At 41.3% G+C, this 19,450-nt stretch overlaps 1 protein-coding gene and 1 long non-coding RNA gene across 4 annotated transcripts in view; one reads left to right on the forward strand and one right to left on the reverse strand.

Annotated features, from left to right (window-relative positions):
* Positions 1-1,953: 1,953 nt before the first annotated feature.
* On the reverse strand, positions 1,954-15,349 carry LOC107317397. Its single transcript, XR_001556866.2, has 3 exons — positions 15,016-15,349; positions 11,159-14,188; positions 1,954-7,681 (listed from the first exon to the last, which is right to left on the reverse strand). It is a non-coding gene; the product is annotated as an uncharacterized LOC107317397 (long non-coding RNA).
* Positions 15,350-15,383: 34 nt separating this feature from the next.
* The window catches only part of ARHGAP29 (Rho GTPase activating protein 29), a 46,706-nt gene continuing 42,639 nt past the window's right edge, over positions 15,384-19,450 (forward strand). Inside the window, exons 1-2 of one of the 3 annotated variants that reach the window (XM_015870018.2) lie at positions 15,384-15,516; positions 17,237-17,581. In XM_015870018.2, coding sequence (XP_015725504.1) covers positions 17,320-17,581 — 262 coding nt within the window. In that variant the 5' untranslated portion in view covers positions 15,384-15,516; positions 17,237-17,319. Of the gene's footprint in view, positions 15,517-16,855; positions 16,997-17,236; positions 17,582-19,450 lie in introns of those variants that run through there. The other 2 variants (XM_032446111.1, XM_015870017.2) reach the window with 2 other exon arrangements.

Genomic DNA, 19,450 nt, shown 5'->3' on the forward strand with positions numbered 1-19,450 from the left:
TCTGTGAACACATAAATACACACGTGTGTGTATATAAATATTGTGTGCACAGATACGTAGCCAAACTTTTTCTCTATTGGTAAACAAAATAAATTAATCCTCTTTTCTAAAAAAAAAAAAAAAAAAAAAAAAAAAAGAAAAAGAAAAAGAAAAAGAAAAAGTGAAGTTTTATCCTATTTCAGCAGAAAGAAATTGTATTACTCTTCAGCCTTAAGGCACAAAGTTATGTGTCTAACCAACGTGAGAAAATTCTCTGTTCCTTCCTACGTAGAGCTACACCCTCAGCCACAGCTGAAAGCTCGTCCTCTCCTGCCTGCCAGCTAGGGCAGAGTTTATAGGGTAGGGCAGGATTCTCTGCTCCAGCTCAGCAAGACTGAACCCACAGACTTCATCTTAATGCAGAATATATAAATAGAAAATACATGGTTTAACTATTAAGTAAATCATCATCCAAATTGCATCACTACAAGTCAGATGTCATCTGCCAACCTGCCCTCTTATCTGAAGTAAGATGAGAGTGAGTTTTTACCACATGTAAGGGCAAGTTTGCATGTTATCACGTATTGGTTAACACACAGAATGTTCACACCCTGGTTGATCTCTTGCTAACTCAGGAATAGCACAAACAGGCAGCAGAAATAAGCAAATACTAGATACGGACCGAGCCTCTAATAATTGCCTATGTTCACTGAGTCAAAAGAAACCAACTCTATCCTGGTTCTTTTCCTAAACTTTTTTGTGCCATACATTTGCTCTTTGAGTACACCTGTGTCATAATCTTCAGCTGTATTAGGTTTTCAACATCTGAAAATGTAAATCAGGATTGACTTACGTGACAGTCTGAATAAATGAGAAGGTGTTATGTTGTCCTAGTTGTGCTGTTGAAATACTTTTCAGTCCAAAAAGCTCTACGGTTCTGAGAAGAAGAGAATGAATAAGATTGCTAGAAGCAAGCATCAGATCAGGACATAAGTACTGAGCAGCCCTTGTAGGCAGTTTGCAGAGGTTACCTCAGACACCACTGAAGTACCTGTTTCTCCATCAGCTTTGTCTTTGCCATTGCACATTAAAGCAGTTGTTCCAGTTACTGGTGGACCTTTTCTTCAGAAGCATCTTATTTTTTCCTCTCACATTAAGGAAAGCCTGAAGCTTCTGTTAACAACAGAAACAAGGCTTTTGTAGCATAGCACATCCACTGCATATGCATTTGCTGCTGGGAAGTCAACACGTGTGAGGAAAAGATTGAATGCGTGAATAAAATAGGGTTTCATGGGCAGCAGTGCACAGTGACTTCTGCTTTTCAAACAAAAGTAAATGAAGTAATCAAAACCTCAGAAGAGCAAGGGTTAAAACAACAATAAAAGTCAAAGGAAGGAGGAAAGAGAAAAGAAAGGAGATTCCTACAATTTAAGTTTAAAATCATAACCATTATTTCCTAGAAGTTCCAGAGATGGATAATGGGACCTCCCAGTTACAGCATGCCATAGATACCAAGTTTATTCAGATGTGGTTACATAAAATATATACTTCACTGGTTCAATAAAAGTAACTTATCTTTCAAACTTCTTGAAAATAACCTAAACTAAGTTTAAGGTTCATCTCCAAATGTTCTGGATCCATCATCTTCCTTTTAAATGCCAAGAGCAATCCCACAGAGGGCCTAGTGTTAATGGTTCAGGGATATTGCCATTGTGCTCCTGGAATTTGCTGCTTTCAGAACTCCATCACTGAGCTAAAATATAACAGCAAAAAAAAAAACCACAAAAAACTGCGAGAGAAATAGAAAACAGAAGTCAAACTAGTGTGAGAATAGGAGGTACAGACACTCAGAAGTTTACTTTAATTCCACAGAGTCTTCTCCAACAGAATGAAGAATTTGACTAACTCCCAGCCAAGACACAGTAGCTCAGGTTTTCCTCCCAGATACTAATTAACCAAATAAAAGTTCTGGAAAAGAACTCTAAAAGAACTGTATTGTATATATAGGAGTGAATTATTGGGCTGGGAACCCAAACTAGCCCTTCACATGTTTGATTTGTTCATAGGTTTTGTTTGTTTGCTTTCCCAAGGCATTATTAACACAAACAAGCACTTTGAAATAGCACAAAACTCTCAACCAGCCTGTGCCAGCAAAACAATTATTCTATGGTTGTGACTCTTCACTGTATATTCATTCCAGCACAGATATCTTAACTGCGTTCTTAGCTTTGAAGGTATCACTCAGCATCTTCCTGGCAGCTCTAATGAATTAACATGTCCAACTAGTCATTGGCAACACTTGGCCCACCACAGGTGAAGCTGGGCTGGCAGCTTACAGAACACTCAGTGTTTCTTGAAGAGAAACCACCAGAGAACTCTGCAGAACTCCATAGAGCAGCTCTACACATGAGAGCATGCAGTGTGTGGTTCTGGGTCTCTCCCCAGAGGTTTTCTGATCAACTAGGGCTAAAATACAGCTAGTTTTTGTTCCTGTGTTCCAACTGGATATTTGTTGTATTGTCTTACCCCTGTAGGTCAGAATCTCCTAAGTTCTGCTACTAATTTACAAACAGCCAGTTTTTGTTTGGTTTTCACCATCATAGTCCTTTTGCTTAAGCAAATCTTCATCCTTGTTGTTTACCATTTATGTGTAATGGTGATATCACATCTAATCTCAGCCTTTTTCTTCCTTTGGCAACCTCAGTAGTCATTTCTGCATCTGGGCTTCCTGAACATTCTATTTTTAATTCATACCAGTGTTAATCTCCTATTTCTGCTGAAAAATGCTTCAGGTGGTAGGTAAGTAAAGCTTGAGATTTTACATCTCTATCACATTTTACGTGTATCAACTAGATCAGCCTGTCTTGCTACTTCCAAATACTATCATCTGACAGCACGCTCTCTGTTGTTATTCTTCAGAGACATGTTGCTATAGTTTATAGTGTAGAGTTTTATCCTGTTTTGATTCCTCCATTTCTTTAGATAAACCAAGTTTTTTACCCAGCATAATATTCTACCTCTCCCCTTCATTAATGATACCTTCTAGTTTTCTTGTCAACAGAACACTGATAACATTTACATCAGGGTCACTAATAACTACATTAAAGTCTGATAGCTTTCTTCTAGCCCAGATTCAGCTTCCCAAAATCATTCAGTAACTTATCACTTTTAACCAGTTCCTTGCCTATATTATAGTCCTTTTAAAAATTATCAACTTCACAAGCTTGATTTAAAACCTCCTGAGCATCACACAGTGGGCATCATTAGTGTTCACTTAGGGAATGTGTCACACTGCCTTCACCTAGAAAATGCAGATATGTTTGGGAAAAAAATCCAAGCAAGTCCAATATAATCTTGGCTACTTTTATACCTGATTATACACCACTCCATTCTTATTGCACACGTCAGCTACAACATTCCCTTAACTCACTGGGCACAACATTTAAGGACCCATCAGACACAAAGAACTTCTGTTCTCTCCCTCCTTTTTGCAGGTAGATACTCTATTCCCTGTTCTGTCTCATGCCACCCTGACTTCACACTCATTTGAAATATTTCCCATGGAATCAATGCAGTAAGATTCATATTCCAATTTTCTCCACCAGATCCAGCTGATTTGCAGCTCACTCAATTGGCATTTTTCTTCAAACACATCCCATTTCCATATTCTTGTTCCTATGAATTGTACTAACCAGGGGTTGAGCAGTGTATTTAAATCTATTTTAGAACAGTAGGGAAAGTTCCCTCCCCTTCAAAGAACCTTCACATGGATAATCTGAAACTCAGGAGGGGTAGCCACAGTGAAAGCCAGAGAGACGTGAAACTTTTGCTGTAAAGGAGCCTCTGAACAAGGTTGTGGTCGCTCACTGTGGAAATCTCAGCTAAGAGTAATGCAATCACGGAGTGTGCCACACGATGGCGCCATAATGCTGTTTGTCGTGTCAGCTTTGGAGAGAGGCCATGCTAAAAGCAGTAATAAACAAATATTATACAATTAATGGAAGGCAATATTGGAATTTGCTTTAATCTTGACAGATTGTTTCAATCCTAAAGTCACGTTTGTTATTCTTCTGAGTCTGTATTCATTTGATCTTTATTCCTAAGCCTTGCATACTTATTAGAGGTGGCTTATTTTTCCCTTTGGTTTATCCATCATGCATTTAAGAAATATATTCCTCCTGTTCTCATCGTAGTTAAAGCAATCTCAGTCTCTGTTGGTTTGCTTTGATTAAAGTTTCAGTAGTTAGGGGACCAAAGATCACCTGAGATTGCTATTCCATTTGTGTGCTATGTTGGAACTGTTTATATACATACACCCCAAAAAACACTCCTGAGAATGTCTGTGTAACTGAAATAGTTAATTATTCAGAGCATTAACAGTAACATAAAATTAAAGTGTCTGCTACTGACAGCTGTTTTTTTGTTGGCCATCACACATGTTAAGCTTAAGAGGTTTGATGAAAATGGTACCATTAATTTCACTCCAGCAACAGCCCTACACATGGTTAAGACCCTTCTCATCTCAGATTTATTTTGAAATTAATTACAGGAACTAATTAATTGTAATCTCTGAACACTGCTCAAAATGTACAATATGTGAAAACAGGATGCAGTTTTGGGGAAGTAATATTTCTTTATCAATGGGAACTCAAGGCTCTGATTTATGCAGGCTTTCAGTCTAATTGGAATTAACGCCTGGGTGCATGTCAGGATAATATAGGTGTCTTCCTATAGTCAGAACTTCTTTCCTCCCATAATTTCCCTCTGTTCTTGTCTCCCAATTATGCAATTATTTCATTATGTTCACAAAGTCATGTATTAAGCCATTATTCTACTCAATAAGACGTATCGGAAAGTAAACATAAGTAAAAATAATATTACTAATATTCTCACTCTTTTGAGTATCATCCTAGTTACAGTCTTGCACATTTTTACTTAATTCAGAGTCACCTTCACCACCATTTTCAAGCCTGAAAGACCTTCTGCTCTTACTTTATATTCATTTCTATGAATAAAGAACCACCTCTGTGCTGCTAATACTAATACTGTTTACTGTGCTAGCATGGTATAAGGAGCTTCCTGATGCCTCATCAAAACTATCAAAATGTTTCTAGAAACAGCTGCTTTCAGAGATATTCCTCAGTCTTTACCTGAAACAACAGTGACATTTACCTCTGCTTACCAGGATGGTGTTTTGAAGCATTTGATAGAATGCCTCAGAAGTGATAGTACAAATGGAATAGGTACATAACAGCATCAGATTGCTTTGAGTTGGAATACTCAAGTGTTTCATTTTCCTTGTTTAATTATTTAGCTGTTTGTTTGGGAAAAGTTGTAAACTTCCTGTTATGCTTTTAATGTGTGTTCCATTGAGATCTGGACCGTGGGGCCCCTCTTGACATTCTGCAGAATAGCGGCACTGTAATCCAGAGCACAAGGTGATCATATTCTGGGACAGAAATAATTTTGTCTTAATCTGACCAAACAACTTTGCAAAATGTCACCTGCTTTATAGGATAACACTGCACAACTGATCAGGAATCATTACAGAAACGTTCCTGTTTCATCACCAGCGAAAGCAAACCAGCAGCATTCCCTTCTCCCTACAGATCTTTCACTGTAAAGGAAGCAATTAAAATTTCACTCATAACCACAACTTATTACAATAAACAATTCTCCTTTCATAGATCTGTTCTAAGTCTTTGCTGAGAGATTGTGTTTGATGACAGCACTAGGCTCGAGCTTTCATACACACAGTTCCACCCTAGAAACTCTCAAGTCTTCAGGTGCAAATGAACCTATGAAATTGCTAACAACCATGGGAGTGGGTGCATAACACACTTTCATCAGAAAGAAATTGCGGTGCCTCGCTCCTTAGGTGTTCTATTAACTGTCAGGAATTCAGACACTGGCCCGCAGGTGAAAACATTTAAGCTATCCTACCAGATCTGGAATGTGTTGGGAGCAATTCAGTGACTGACTAGTTGTAAATGAAGGAAGGAATGTGTCCTGCTTTCCCCTGTTAGGGCTTGCTACCACCCTAGGGATAAGTGAATTGTTTATTTTCCTCTTCAAGGAAAAAAAAAAAAAATCTGTTCCACCTAAAGCAGACAATCTGAACAGCTTAACCCTTTCCAACTCTGTATGCTGTATCCAATCATTTTGTGTTTAAATTCTATGAGCACACACCAGGAAAGTTCTGATTTCACATAACACCTGCCTATAAGCTTCTGTGTCTCTACTACAGAAGCTACAGGGAATCAGTACTTCCCACCAGGCAAAGGAAGAATTGATTTCTGGTTTTCATCTCCAGTGCAGAAACAGTGATACATGTCCAGAGCAGCAGCAGATTATCCCATATTTGGTAACACTGCTACGCTCTGAAAATTGAAAACAGAGCTTCACAAAAGAAAAAAAAAAACACCAATGGAATGTTAACTAAAGCCCTGTGGCACCGTACTAAGCCACACAGCACTCAGAATGTCCTATATTGCATTCTGAAAATGTCCCCCATTTGTTATTTTGATGTGCGGGGTCTTACACTGCTGTTAATTTCTTCTCCTTACTGATTAGTTTCACTCACTGCACACTGGCAATGCTGGAGGCCCCATTCCTGCAGTTTGTTCTGGCAGAGCTTGCACTCACAGATCAGGTTTTGCAGCAGGAGCCAGATTCAGAAACCCAGGCTACATTTCAGTATAAAGCTGTGATCCTTGAATATCAAAACAAAAACAAAGCCCTTCCTCCCCCACCCATTCACCCCCAAAATAAACAAAACACTTTTTAAGCTGTGAAGCTCCCTGCTAAGATTTTGGTGTTCCTAGAAGTTCACAAGATTTCAGCAGATGGCTGCACAAGTCCACAGAAGGATTCCATGAGAGTTACTAAATATGCAGAAATAATGCCTGGCTGTAGACATTTCTTAGCTGCAAACGGCTCAGAGCTCAGGGAAAATGGCAGATATTCCTTGCCCAGTCCTTATTACCTTCCTTAAGCATTTGTTCTTGGGCATTATGAGATGCAAAATACTGGTCTTACTAAGTTCTTGATCTTACCCAGCCTAGTCATTCCTGTGTTCCTATTATCTTCCATTCCAAAGTTCCTTCTAGATAACTTTATTTTCTCATGTTACACTTCTATTGCTGAGAATTCCTTACTTGAGAGATAAGGCTTCAGAAATGATAAAGAGACTTACTAGTGAGATTAATCCACATCTCAGTAAGTTTCCTATACCAAGACTTGTAGTTTACACACTTGGATTCTGTCAAGTTTCACGAAGAATCTGATCTATAATAATGATGCCTTTTACTAGTAGATATTTTCTAACACTGTTATAAACCAGATTATTAAGAAAGTTGTAGCGTACTACATTTATACACGAGCAAAAAGATACTGATATCATTGGCCTCCTTTTGAAAAATTAACTGTATTTATTTATATTCTGGATTTACTGATGTATTTATCCCAAAGACAAAATAGCTGTAGCTTACACAGTACGTGTACACATGAGGAAATAAAACAGCGCATATTTGTTGTTTCTATCTCCTTTACAACTTCTATTCTAGTCGGGGCATTTTTTTGTTTGTCTGACCTTGATTGATGTTATTGATTTTCCATGCATCTTCTCCTTCTCAGTTTATTCATATCATCTTTGAGGATTTCCTCTTGGATTTCTGGCTTCCAACTCTTGCAGCAGTATTCCCTGAAATACCATTTGATGTTTTTATAGGTCACCAACATACAGCTTTTACCTGCCAGCAGACTTCAAAGCCAGTAACAACTGGCAGTCAAACCTGCCTCAGACATTTTTACTGGTTCGAAGGAGTTACTGAAATTGAATGGCAAATGCTCCATTGGCACTGGAGTCATTTGCTGTGCAAGAGAGGATGGCCAACATTGCTTTGATATGCTGCTACCTGGATAAATCTTGAATTGGTGGTTATTTGAGGAGTATGGTCTCCAAAACCACTCCACAAAAGACAGTACTGGGGTGGCGAGGAAGGAAGCAACCTGGGTTTGTGGCCTCCCTCAGTACAGACCTCTGGTTCTAAGAAAACAGAATTTTTTCCTCATAGACTTGTGCCTACTCCAAATTTTGCTCCCAGGGCAGCTACCAGCAGCACATACCAAAGCACAAGAACCATCTGCAGACACAGAAGGAGCTGCTGTGGTCCTAGAATACCGGATCATAATTAGAAAACAGCACAAACTCCAGCATCATCTCTGCCCCTAGAGTTCTCTTATGTCTTCCAAGAGATATTCAATGTATTCTCCATGGAAATAGGTTTCTCATTTTAAAATGATGACTTCTAATCAAGCATTTCCTCTCAGTTCCTAAATAAATGCATTCATTTTTGAGAGGCTAGTTGTTGTTTCTCCAGTTGGTTATGGTCTCCTTGTGAAGGGACTGACAGAACTTGTCACCTAACCTTTATGTTCAACAGCTGCCCTTGTCTCCTAGGCCAAACACATGGTAAACATGCTTACACACACTGCATCATACATAGGGACCACCTTTATGAGACATGGGGAAAGCTGTGGTACTCATGGTGAATTCCCTCCATGTGATCCTACCAAAACAGGTTAACTCAGTAGAAGGACATGGGGTCTCTAGAGTGCATTCTGCTATAGCTCAGGGGCATAAGCAGCCCCTGTTTACTAGAATTACAAACTTAAGGCAGACTTGTCTTTCTTCTTGTTATCAAGCACAATTCCATCACACTGAGGTACAAATGAGTTGTTAATAACTTGGACATAAGCTAGAAGTTTGGTTATTTTTTATTTTGTATCACAGTTTGTTTTTATAGTGATCTATGTATAATTCAGATCTCATTACTAAAACCAAGCTCCTTTTTTAATATCTATTCAATAAGTGCAAACCAGTTATGGCTTCTGTGAGAATAAAAGTGCTAAAATGCTGTGGTCTCCAGTGTAGTGGGTTGTAATCTGTAATCTTATGCCATATATTCAAGCAAAAGTAATAGAGCTTTATGGATTTCATTGGTTGACCCATAACCAATAACCATCTTTGTGTTTAAATAGAATTCGGAGTGATGAAAGTATATCAGTTCTACTACCTTATTTAATTTTTTTTGTGAACAATACTGTATTTCAAAATGTACTGCTGTATTAAATAGAGACATTTTCTCATAAGCGTAAAATAATGGGCCTGATTTTATGCATATTGTTCAGTAAGTGGTTTCTCAAAGAGAGGGCAGCCAGTTTTCCACACCTCAAGAAAATGTTTAATGATAAATAGCATATGTCATTTAAACCGAGGGTAGAGCACGTTCACATCTGATATTCAAATTTGATATTACAATAGCATCTGCTGTCTGTCAGCTAATCAGGCTTATTCTTACTATTAAACACAACAACAGGAAGCAAAACACAACAGCCAAACCACTGTTGGTCTTGGATCAGTGACTTCTGGGCCAAATCCAGTGCAAGAGTGATGGGCTACAACACAGCATCACAGCCCATGGCTGCAGGGAACCCTGTGCTAGTACTTACACTACCTGTATTGTGCTCAGCAAGATTTAGGAGCCTCATTAAACAGCAGCTGAACAACCTGTGCCCTGAGAAATGAGCCATTAAGGTCAGTAGAAAATACCCTTGAGAATTTTAAGGGCCACACCTAGGTTGCAGGGAGGTTCCTGGCTGAGGTCTACTCAGGAACTGCCTGTTGGAACCAGGCATCCACTACTCTTTCAACAACTGAATGGCATTCACTAATTTTTAAGAGTTTAAAAGGTATTTAGTAACTTGCTTGTGAAGGGCCCAGACCCACATATTTTCTACTCAAATTTATGACAGATCTGTTCACTTGGAGATGATGTCTCAATGTCTCTTGACTGCATGTCACATGGTTTCATCCCCTCTGTTCATAATTATGTCACTGGAGTGAAGATTCGGTACTTTGAAAGAACAGAAGGAAGTCAAGGAACAAGAGTGCCTCAGAACACTAATCTGAATTCACCTCACCAAAAGAGAGTGGCAACAGCATTGTGCTTTCAAAACCTATGAACACATGATTACTCCAGCAACTACATTAAACAATGTCATACCCTCCAGCATGTGTACTCACCATTGTTCAGTGAAAGTAGGATGACATTTAAAGACATAAACTAATGCAAATGAATAAAACTACTACATCACAAAGCAAACCCTGTGACTAGATTTGGTAAGATGACATTAGAAAGGATTTGACTGAGATATTCACTCTACAAAGTTCAGGATGAAAACTGCTGAATGAGTTCCTTATTAAAATACTAATCAGTGGCATATTTCTAGTTATAAAAATGAATTAAGAAGTATGAGATGCTGGTCTTTACTCATGCACAACAGAGCATGGTCCATCACCTGCCCTGCTGCCAACTTAAGAGTTGTATCCTTGCCTAGTTCCAACAGAATTACGTTGGCACAGTCACTGTGCTACAAGCTCACCACCACTGGGTCAATGCTCCACACTAACAGCCACAGACTTTACTCTTTAATTCCACTTGTTAAACAAGATTCCTATAAACATACTAAGAACGTTGTATCTTGTGAGTGCACTAAATATAGCAATTTGTGCGCATCTAATTGCAAGCTAGGAATAATTTTGGTTTAGCTTTTTTCCTCTCCTCCTGAATTAGGCAGAAATAAAAACAAACCACAAAACATACATCCCTGTATCTAAAATATATATTGGCATAAATGCTGAATATGAAAATTCCTTCCTGCACAAACTCTACAGCGGCAGAGATATCAACTGTGTTATCTTTAGAGTTTCTTATGCTTGTCTATGCTCTAACATGAAGATATGAACCCTGGCAGGATAACTGCATATGGATGGCAAAAAAGCCTGCAAGAATAACCCAGAAAACAGTAGGCTACTAAAGAGAAGATATTCCAGCTTCACCTCAAGCTGGGAGGCTGTAGTTCCCAACCCCATCACAAACTGTTACACTTAAATTTACCAATGTTGATGCAAGCCACATTTCCTTTCTTGGTTAAAAAAAGAAGTCTACTAGACTCCTAAGCATAATGTGTTACTTTAAGCTGGGTCATTTTGTCAGGACTAGAACAACTATACCAAAAAATCAGAGGTGGGAGAAGGAAGAGTTAAAAACACAGAGCGAGAAGCAGCAACCACTTAATCACATGTAGTGCATTTAATTATTTTTAAGGACCTTACCTGCTCTCCCAAGGTGAAGTAAACCATTCTGTCTTACAGAGATTTATTCTTAGTTTACCTCTGAATATTTTCTTCAAGCCATGTCCCAGAGCGTTGTTCGCAACTCCCCTTTTTATCTAGCAGTATTTATGAAACCATAGAGGATGGGCATCAAAAAAGTCTCTAGATAAACATACATCTGTTTGTTTGTTTCTCCATCTTATTTATCAAACACTTAAGCTACTAAGAGTCATCATGAGCATGTAAAGAAGTTTTGTTTGCTGTTGGAGCAACACTGCTCAGTGGTTTCGGTGACTGCAGCATGTTGCAGCACAGCCCAAGGGCACTGGGGTGTCCTGTATTTGTCATCTATTGCAGACTCCAAATATAAAATTTAAGGCCAGCAGATACTTTGCTGTGACCCAAGTAGCTCATTTTACTACCACAGCAAACAACAGTCCTTAATACCCAGGGCACATCAGGCCAGTACCACTGCCAAACAGGCCCCAGCCAGTCCTCCACTCCCTGCAGAAACATCTTGCTCTTCTCCCAGCCCTTAGCTGGAAAGCTTCCTCTGCCTTAAATCCATCCGGTGCCCATGCAGCAGGCGGGGCCTATGATGAGCTGTGGGCCTGCTGGCTCTGAAAGCAGCAGGTGTCTGGGCTCTAATTAGGGTTGGTTAATAGTGTGTTTAGCAAGCCAGGAAGGTTCTGGAAGTTGTTTCCTTTGTGCAGCCTTTCCTCTCATTCCTTACCACCCACTGCCACTCTGGACAACTGGTAGTTAAGGTGGAAGTTTTTTAAGAAACTGCTTGTTAAAGCTTAGGAAATGGGGTGCTGCCTGCACCAGCAGCAGTCCTTTTCCTGGAGGATGAGTGCATTGAGCTGTCCTGTGTCTGGCACTTCTCTCACCTCACACTTCCAGCCTTGCATAAGCTTAGAGGAGTAGTTTATGACAGCATATATCTCAACCTGAAGAGAGCAGGATGTTGTGTAAAGAGAGGGAAGACTGGGGGAAAGGGTTTTTGGTTGGTCCTGCTGATATAGTTAAAAAAACAAAACTAATGACTTGGGTATTGGGTTTGAGATGGAAGCAGTAGAAGGGCAGAGCTGAGAGTAATGGCTCTGTGTTAAACCCAGCGTGTATGTCAACTACATCACCTGAGAGGAAAAGGTAACAACTATGGAAAGGAGCTCAGTGGAGAAGAGGGCTGTTAGCAAGGGTGAGATGATGAAATGGTAAGCTATAAAAAAGACTTAAGCCTCCTTCACCGTGTTAAGAAGTACACAGGGATCATCTTGGAGATGAATTGTAACAAGCTGTTAAACAAGTAACGTGTGTTTTATTGAAAACTTGCTAAAGCTGTGCCTTTTGCTTCCCTTGCTCTCCTGAAAGATTCTGGGGTCTGTGCAGAGGCTTGGGCCTGAGGGGAGGAAGGTGCTGTCCCTATGGGCTGCGTCAGTTCTGTGGGCTGCCCAGTGTTCAGCAGTGCCTCAGTTTCACCCACATCAGTTCCCTGAGGGCATTTTGTGCTCAGGCTGTAATAGGCTTTGTTCTAGGAAGTGCAGATGGATATGGGTATCTCATAGACTCGCAATGGGTGGTGTTTGCTTCAGTTAAAGTGGGGATCTTGTGAAAAAAATAAAAGCCTGCAGTAGATGTAGTAGCAAGGGAGCAGTTTTCTGAGTTTCCTCAGTGTCAGGTAGGATGACTTTGTACAGACTCTTCTTTGGCTGTTAAATTATGCAATGCAGCTATAGACGAGTTATTTACCAAAAATGTCACATTATTTCCTTTAACAGTAGCTGAGTCCTGACCTGATTTCTGTTACACAAATAATGTGGCCTTTTGCAGGAGCCTGAGAGTAAGAAATGGTTGTTGGAAAGAAATGGTTGATGGAAATTCTTCTTCAGAGCAGAATTCTGCTCACTGGAATGTAAACAGAACGTGGAATCCTCTACCAGCCTCTCCCTGTAAGCAACCTGTTCAATCTTACTTTCAGTGATGTGGGTCCCTTTCAGCTGCTGCACCCTTGCTGGTGTGTCCAGTTAACAATAACAAGTGTCTGGCTCTGCAGGGAACTGTTATTGCTCATACTGCTTTACATACTAATTGGTGTCATCCAGCTGGCTTAGAACACATGTCTCCTCAGCTGATAAGTAGAAGCAAAGAGCTGGTATTTTGAAACTGATTTTTCAGCAAATATATCTTTGCCAGTTCTAGTTACTTTAATGGTGCTACCTGGAAGGGTTTCTCCTCTTAACAACAATTGGAGGCTGCAATATAGAGTAGCTTCCATCAGTCAGACCTTTCCCTTGGGTTTCAAAAGAGCTTTTTATGAGTGAAGTGCAATTGAACATTGAAAAGGGAGAAGCAGGCATTTGAAGTTTACTCCATATACTGATTTCTCTTAAAAGAGGTATGGTGTGGTTATTATTTCACTGTGTATGTATGCTCCAGCAGGGGAAAAAAATATTAAAACATTCTCCTAATGAGTCTGATTTCAGTGCCTCCTCAGAGGAAAATTCAGCACTTTTGATGAAAGTAAGTTTAATTTTTGTGCCTCTTCTTGGAGAACTCTGCTGAGATGCTGTACTCTCTCTGTTGCTTTGCTCTTTGCTCTCTGCCTAATAACAGTTTGTTGTTTTTGTCCAAGCAAACTATGATAGTTGGATGAAAAACAGAAAAAGGAGACTTTGAGCAGCTGTGCACGTGCTCAACTTCTGTTGGTCTCCTGAAGCTTTGATTATATGCTGTAGACTTTGGCTAAAAAGAGTCTTGGCTCTTTAAAGTGACAAAAGATGATGGACTCACACTTCAGTCCTCCTTCCAGTGCAGCAAAAGCTGCAAGCCATGGCACAGTCCCGGCCTTTTATGAAGCTGTATCTTCTTGAAGGTGTGTCTGTTACTTCCACGTTTCCATCATGCAGCACTTTCTAAGGCAGCTTAGGAGGTAAATCAGCGCTGCGCAGTCCGGGACGTGACTGGAGCTGTTCTGCGTCTTGATTCCAGAGGAATGTGGGGAATTCTACATTCAGTTTGGCAGCTGTACTGAATGGGGAGGAAAAAAGCTCTGAATAACTGAAATCAAAAGGACAATTACTTTGAAGAAAATCCAAAGCTTCACTTAACATTCATACAATGTGCGGATGGGGGCTCAAATCATTTTTACAAAGGATGTTTGAGGCTTGGCTTCCCACAGCATAAAATGTTTGTATGCTTCAGATCATGTGCCTGCAGTGTGCATAGGAGTGTTTAGCCCTAGGATTTCTAGCTTTGTCACTTGAAGTTTCACCTCTGGGGCTGATTTCCTCACCCCGTCCCCCCCAAGTAAATGATTCACCAAAAGAACTGATGAATTTTAGTATAGACACAGGTTGAGCAAGATGAGGGAGAAAACACTGATGCAAAGAATAGCAGAGAACAGAACCTGCCTGCTAACAGCAGGAGAGCCAAGCTGGGTATGTACTGTGGTCAGCAGTGCTTATTCTTCCTTGCATTTTCTAAAACGTGCCTGGAATGGTAGAGATATGGCAAAGTAAAGGCTTTTAGAAAGAGAGAAGGCTTTTAGAAAAGAGTTTCTGCAGCAGTTTGCTGTAGCTGTGTGCTTTCTTCTCTAAAAAAGGGTTGGAGACCAAATGGTACCCATTGCTTTGTGGTCTACGTATTGATAAGTGTAGGTGGAATTTCTCGTTTGCCTTTTTTTATTGCCATTGTACACTTATCAGTATTTCAACACCTTTTCCACAACAAGCCTTTACTACTTGTCCTGATGATGCGGTTGCTGACTGCACTGTTTGCCTTGCACTCCCCCCACTTGCACATTAAATTAGTTTACAACTGTTTGCCCTGATTTTGACATCAGCTGAATCGATTACCTGAATCTCCAGCATCTTTCTGAAGCTCAGGGCATTGCTTTCTTTGTTTTCCTCGGAGGACTTGAAGAATTTATAACCGCTTACACGGTTTCTGGAGTTACATTTTATGTAGCGGGAGGTTTTTTCCGTGCTCTGTAGTCCTCGCCTCTGCGGACGGGGAGCCGAACTGCCGCCAGCAGCCTGGACCGGTTCCGCTTCTGGCTGTGTCGCTGCCAGCCCTCCCGTGCGCCGTCACACGCATCCAGGCGGGGGCCGCGCCGGGCGCTCTCGCACCGAGGGGTCCGCGGGACCCGCCCCCGGGCGGGCTGCGCTCCGTCCCCGCCCCGCCGTGCTCGGGCGGCCAACGGCGTCGTGCGGGCGTGAGGGGGCGGCGGCGGCGGCGGCGGCGGGGCCGCGCTGCGAGAAGAGCGCTGCTGCATGGGCGCGAGGCGGTGTGCAGGGCCTGCGGCCGGCCGGCTGCCGCCTGCGCTCCGCCGCCGTTGCTCTCCGGTAGCGATTCCGGTAAGGTCCGAGGGTTCCGCGAAGGGCTTTCGTCGGGGGGTGGGACGGAGGGAGAGCGGTGGCGATGAGCGCGCGGTGCTCGGCGCCGGGTTCGGTTCTCCGAGGCCGCGCTGCTGCCGCGTGGGGGGGCGCAGGGAGGGGCTGCCGTGCACGCTGGGTCTGGCCGGGGCTGTGAGCGGGGCGGGCTGCTGACACGGCTGCTGCTGTTTGGTGGGCTTTTTTCTTCCCGTTGGGGCTGGCTCGCTCTAACCTAAACGTGGAGGCGTTTATAGCAAGGTCGGTGGGCGCCCTTCTGTTCTGAAGGCAGGAGGGGTGTTTGGAGTCACTTAATTACCTGCGGTACTGGTGCAGCCCTACGCACGCTACACAAGTGTCGTCGCCCTCCTACCCCCCTCCTCGGCTCCCAGCGCAGCCCCTGTAGGGTTGATTGCAACAGCAACACTGTGGAGTTTCACTTTGGAAAGAGAAATAAGGCAGAAATAATGTAAAAACGACGGAGCTGCGTTAAAACAACTCCTGATGAAATACGGAGTGGGAGCGTTCAAACGTTGAGGGAGCTGGTTCTGCGTTTGGTCTGAGCAACTGCAAGAAATATTAAGCTGCGTTCGTTACTCGATTGTAGTAACGCTCCTTTATTAACAGCGGTTGAATCTGAGATTGCTGTGGATGTATCTGCAGCCACAACTGACTCGTTTAGTTGGCATGTTCTGATTTTTTTCTTCTTTCCCATATAGTGTGAGCACTGAGCCCCTGGTGCTGAGTGCAATGGCAGCGCTGTGGGTGCTGCTGGACCCAATCCTGGCTCTGCCACCTGCAGCTGCCCTCAGACAAATGGCCTGACCTGGTGTGGGAGCTCTGAAGGGTTGTTCTGTTTTTCCTAAAGCTGCAGATAGCTGCTTAGTTTTACCAATTGCCCCCAAAGTTTGTGTATATTTGCAGAGGAGCTTTGAAGGTGTGCTAAAGCAGAGCACCAGCCTTCAGGCTAATTGTGCTGAGATTTGTGGATAAACTTTGGTATTAAGATGTTCTTCACTTTCCTATGTCTTTCCTTTTGTTTTTATCACAAGACAGCAGGCCTGAAAGCCCACGCACCAACTTTCAGGATGTTTTCCCTTCTCAGGCTCTATAGGTCAAAGTTTCTCACTCAGCACAATCTGTGTAACAAAAAATCATCCTATCAGATCAAGGTTGACTGTTATCTGTAGAGGCAGGATGCTGAGAGCAGCTGGGTGGCTGATGCAAGCTGGAATGGTGCTTGTGGTCTGTATCACATGGGGTGTTTTTGATATTGTCATCAGCTGTAGTAACATTTCATTGTAGAGAATGGGTTTGGGGCTATGTGGAACAAATGTGGCTCTTAATGTTTCTGAATTAAGGAGTGAGGGAGCAAACTTTCTCTTGTTAAAAACAGATGCATCGTAATTGGCTCTAGAAATAACTTTGAGTACCACTGGCTTTTAAGCAGTAATGTGTATTTGCTGTACAAATCTTTTAAAAATCTCTTAAGTGTGTGTGTGTGTATATATATTGTATATATATATATATATATATATGAAAAGAACACCAAACAGTCAAGAACCTTGATAATGCATCAGTTAAGCGGTGTTACGCTAAAACAATTCTTGGATGTTCTCTGTGCAAAAATATTGCTTTCTGTGTATTTCTGCCCTTACCAATGTTTTTTCTTCTCCACCTCCTTTTCCCTTCCTCCATTTTAAAGGGCTTCATCTCTGTCTGGTCAATGGACACGAGGCGATCCTGAATGTTGGCTGTGGGAGCTCTTTAGGCACAGCGGCTGCTGGGATGTTGCGACAGAACGGTGGAAGTAACAAACGTGGTTTGGGATTGGCCCGGCTGTCTACCTCCAACTTCTTCACCATCTCTAATTCAGGAAACTGGGGAATGGGGCGCAGCACCAAGAGCAGCTCTTTGAGCAGCATTAGCTCCAATTCTGACTGCTATGACAATCCTGTTGTGGACCCAGAGTACATCATGCAGCTGGTGAATGATGTCAGAAAATTTGCAGATGTGCTGCTCTACTTGAAGGAAGCCATTTGTTCAGAAGGTATGGCTGGTTTTTTATCCTAAATTCTTAGATTTCCTGGAACTCCCATGCCTCTACTCACATTTTATCTAGTTTTTGCCACAGTTATTATCCTCCCTTTTGCTTCTCTCTTTTATTCTGCCCCTCGTGTGATGAGTATGGGAAATGGTAGCTGTTACTTTAGGATTTGTGTTTCATCATCAGAACACTGTGCAATCTTCTTTCATAATCAGCTGTATAGTGCTCTGGAGCATGTAGTGCTTAAAAGGACAAGGGAGAAGAGGCTATTAGCAAGCTTTTAAGATTGCCACTAAAAGTTAGCAGGGCCATCAACTGATGAGTTTTTAGCCACTTGAGTGTTCTTGTAATTCCAAACAATTCTGTTGGCAATGTTCTTGTTTTCTAGACGGGTATAATTCTGATTTTTTCTTTAGATGCTTTTCTGGGAGGTTCCTATGTTAGTAGCTTGAATTAGAGTTTGAGGGTAGAGCAAGAATTAGAGTTTGAGGATAGTCCATTTTTGATCATCAGCAGGAAAGCCATTATCTAGCTTTTACAGAAATATTCCGATGTTAATAGTTAAAAGCTGCTTTGGATGTCAGTTAAATAGATGTCACAAACACAAGACATTAGTAATTCTCCTTCATGTTGCATGCTTCTTTTTGCTTTTCCCTGTGCCTTAATGTTATCTTGTCTGTTTTCTCTGGAATTGAATTCAAATTTGCTAATAAGTAAATTTATGTAGATCCTGAACAGTAAGGTGAGACTTTAAGATTCTTACTCAGTTCAAAGGCAGTGAATTTGCTAGTGCTCCCTTGTGCTAGTGCAATGCTTGTTACCTCTAATGTGCTTGGGATTACCTTTTTATTTGTAGATAATGTAATGTTTCTGAAATGGAGTGAGAATAATAATTACACTTAGTTCAGATCTTGCATTGATTCTTCTTTGAGGAGAAGGTGGCTAAAAGTGATTGGATCCAGTGCTTTGTAAGCTTCAAAGGCTTGAGTCTGTGTGCAGCTGAAACAGTGTTGCCAAAAAGTGTGAACAAATCTTACCAGGACAGTAACTTGATACTAGCAATTGCCTCATGTCAACAGTATTTTTGCTGAGCACACAGGATGAGCAGAGTTATTTGTGAGGTCAGGTGTCTAGTGCCTGCTGACACTGAATTAGGCATCCAGTAAGGAAGGTTTATCAAAATGCTAATGTATTCCATCTGCCATGCTGTGCTTGCTAGTCAATGGTCAGTATCAAATTTGGGGCTCAGAAGATCCAACATAGGAGATAGGAGTTATTGTATAGTTTTATGTCAGCTTGCAGAACTGAGTCGTTTAATAATGTTGTCCATTAAAATGATTGTTAATTTACGAAGGACTTGGTGCTGGCTGGAGAGGACCTCTTTGCAGCTGAATAGTTTGAATTTCATTAGCCCTTCTTACTTTGATAATGCTTATAGTTGTTTATGCAAAACCAGACAAAAGCATACTGAGGTGGTATTTACACTTTACATGTGAAATTATGACTTGTAAGACTTACTACCATTTTGGAATTAGTTCCAATTAGTTTTGAATTAGTAATTTATTTACTTAAGGTGAAATCAGTTACAGAGATGGAAAATTAATTTCTTCCTTTTGGGACAGCATCAATGTAATGTCTTGATATAGTTTTTGTTTAATAGAGCTTTGCACTGAAGCTTATGAAATAAGAATCAAAAGTAAATCATGCTAGTAACTACAGCAGACGTCTTACTTTGATATGTGCTTGTGTGTATCTTCAATTGGTTTAGAAGTGGCAAACGTGAAGTGACGCTGCAGGGTTGCATTAACAAGCCCTGGTGTTTGTCTGGCATTCCTAGAACCTGGTGTAAGTTTTTCAGCTTCCAGCTAGTGT

This window comes from Coturnix japonica, chromosome 8 (genome assembly GCF_001577835.2).
Source record: "Coturnix japonica isolate 7356 chromosome 8, Coturnix japonica 2.1, whole genome shotgun sequence".
Lineage (NCBI taxonomy): Eukaryota > Metazoa > Chordata > Aves > Galliformes > Phasianidae > Coturnix > Coturnix japonica.